Source organism: Manacus vitellinus, unplaced genomic scaffold, assembly GCF_001715985.3.
Source record: "Manacus vitellinus isolate BGI_N305 unplaced genomic scaffold, ASM171598v3 scaffold_10_pilon, whole genome shotgun sequence".
Lineage (NCBI taxonomy): Eukaryota > Metazoa > Chordata > Aves > Passeriformes > Pipridae > Manacus > Manacus vitellinus.
The window spans coordinates 1,346,443-1,348,827 of NW_021938838.1; the positions used below are offsets into that span (position 1 = coordinate 1,346,443).

The 2,385-nt window shown below is 60.4% G+C and overlaps 1 protein-coding gene across 1 annotated transcript in view; it reads left to right on the forward strand.

Annotated features, from left to right (window-relative positions):
• The window catches only part of BCAR1 (BCAR1 scaffold protein, Cas family member), a 12,618-nt gene that overhangs the window by 7,441 nt on the left and 2,792 nt on the right, over nucleotides 1-2,385 (forward strand). Inside the window, exons 3-5 of the mRNA XM_029965481.1 lie at nucleotides 3-422; nucleotides 1,636-1,797; nucleotides 2,023-2,127. Of these exons, the coding sequence (XP_029821341.1) occupies nucleotides 3-422; nucleotides 1,636-1,797; nucleotides 2,023-2,127 (687 nt within the window). The remainder of the gene's footprint in view (nucleotides 1-2; nucleotides 423-1,635; nucleotides 1,798-2,022; nucleotides 2,128-2,385) is intronic.

Consider the following 2,385-nt stretch of genomic DNA (forward strand, 5'->3'; position numbering starts at 1 on the left):
CCCTGCCGTACCACCACCAAGGGGGATACACCCCGCTGTCGCCCGCCTCGCAGTACACACCCATGCACCCTGCTTATGCCCCCCAAGGGGACAACGTCTACCTGATGCCGGTCCCCAACAAGGGACAGCAGAGTCTGTACCCGGGCTCGGCATCCACCGGACAGTTTCCTCCTGCCCCGGCTAAACAGCCACCCACCTTCCCGAAGCAGGCACCTCCCCACACCTTCCCCAGCCCCGGCCAGGAGATCTACCAGGTGCCCCCCTCCCTGGGCCAGGCAGCAGAGGCGTACCCCGGGGGTTCTGCCAGTCCTCCCCAGGATGTCTACCAGGTTCCTCCCTCAGCTGGTCAGGCTCAAGAAATCTACCAGGTGCCCCCGTCGCTGGACATGAGGAGCTGGGAAGGGCACAAGCCCCAGGGAAAGGTAAGACGGGGAGACTGGATTGGGGAGCATGTTATAGTTGTGGGGTGCTCTGTGGTCCATGGGTGTGAGTGGGTGGCAGGGCTTGAGCTTATCTGCCCACTGGTGTCTCTTGGAGTGGGCAGCCCTTGTGCCCATTGCTGGAGTTGTGTGGGCATCCTTCCCCGCACTGCTGGCAGGAGGGGGTGCAGTGAGGGAGTCTCTGCAGTGGCTGTGGTGCCCTGGTTGACCTGGGCTGCCCTGCTTGGGGCTGGCACAGCATTTGGCACTTGGGTCCTCATGGTCTCTTGTGTAGGCTCTGCCATTGTCACTCAGGGCATGGCAGCATGTCTGGTGTGGGTGCAGGGTGCTGATAACCCAAGGGCTCCTTTGGCCAGATTCTGCAGCTGTGGAAGTAACTGTGGTACCCAGCACAGTGCTGTGAGGCTTCATTCCTGCTGGGAGCGCGGGCAGGAGCAGGCAGCGGGTGCCAGCATGTCCTGGCTGTGCCAAAGAGCCTGCCAGTGCTTGCTGGATTTACTGGTGAGGCAAGGGTGAACCACCAGCCTGTCCCCAGCATGGAGCCTAACAGCTCCATCCCCAACACCAGGCTCCTCCTGGCTCTGCCCCTTCTCTGGCACGTCATCCCAGGGAAGAGGAGTGAGGTGCTTTCGGTATCAAGTTTTCTGGGAAGGCTACCTGACTCACACCCCTGGGAAGTAGCCAGTGAGGAGAGGGAGCTGCCAATCACATCCAGGGCATGAGGAGCATCCTAAAACTGAGAACCAGCCTGACACCTCAGCCCTTCTTAGCACCAGTTGGGCAGAGTGCCATGACCCTCTAGGTTTGGTTATTTGCCACGCTCGTGTCGCCATGGAACGACCAATTCGGGGGTGAAGCCGTGGGCAGGGGTTTCCAGGCGTGGGCAGATCTCTGCCCACAGCTCGATGCCCGAATCGGTTCTTCCGTGGTGCTCCCCGCGGCCGTGCCGGCCGGGCTTTGTCTCTCTGCGAGGCTCTATCGCCGCTATAAATAACCGGTGAGATCATCCCGTCCCCGGCAGCCTGCACGCCCGGCCGGGGAGCGCCCTCCCGTGGGCACCGCCGTGCCCGCTGCCGCACCGGGGGTACGGACCGCGCACCCAGCCCCTCTGCAGCCCCGTGCTGCGGCTGGGGGGGATGATGCCGGCTGGGGGGGTGCTCGGCAGTCCCTACATCACTTTTCCGTCTTTTTCCAGGTGCTGGTGCCCACCCGCATGGGGCAGGTGTATGTCTATGACTCCCCCAAGGGTGAGCAGGTTGAGTATGATTTCCCTCGCCACCTCATCTCCACGGGCTCCCAGGAGATCTACGACGTGCCACCTGTCCGAGGGGGGGTCCCGAACCAGTTCAGCCAGGAGGTGAGGCTGCTTGTGGGGTCGAGGGGGTATCTTTGGCTCCACCCTCTAGAATGGGAAATGACCTGGCACAGCTGGGGATCCAAAGCTGGGCAAATTGCACCCAAAACTGTGCACTTTATGAAACTTGGGACTGCTTCTGGGCACCTCCATCTTTCCCAGTTGGTCCTGGGCAGAGATGAGTACCCATGCCATCTCTGATATATTATTCTGTGTCCCCCTCTCCAGGTCTATGACACACCCCCCATGGCAGTGAAGGGTCCCAATGGGCAGGACCCAGGGCAGGAGATCTACGATGTGCCTCCCAGCGTGGAGAAGAACCTGCCCCAAACTGTAAGTGCTGCTAGGAACCTCCCAGCTTCTCTATAAGAAAGACAGATTTTTATAGGGAAAACAATAATTCACTCTCCCAGGGATCAGTTTCCCCAGAGATGTGATGGTGTCCCTGGCACTGGAGGCTTTCAGGATACCAGGAGGCAGGGTGCTGGATGTTCACATCCAGGGGATGAGTTTGGATTCCGTGATGTTTCAAGGTCCCTTCCAACCTGGGCTGCTCTAGGATGTTGTGATTCCTGTCCCAAAGGGCAGGGG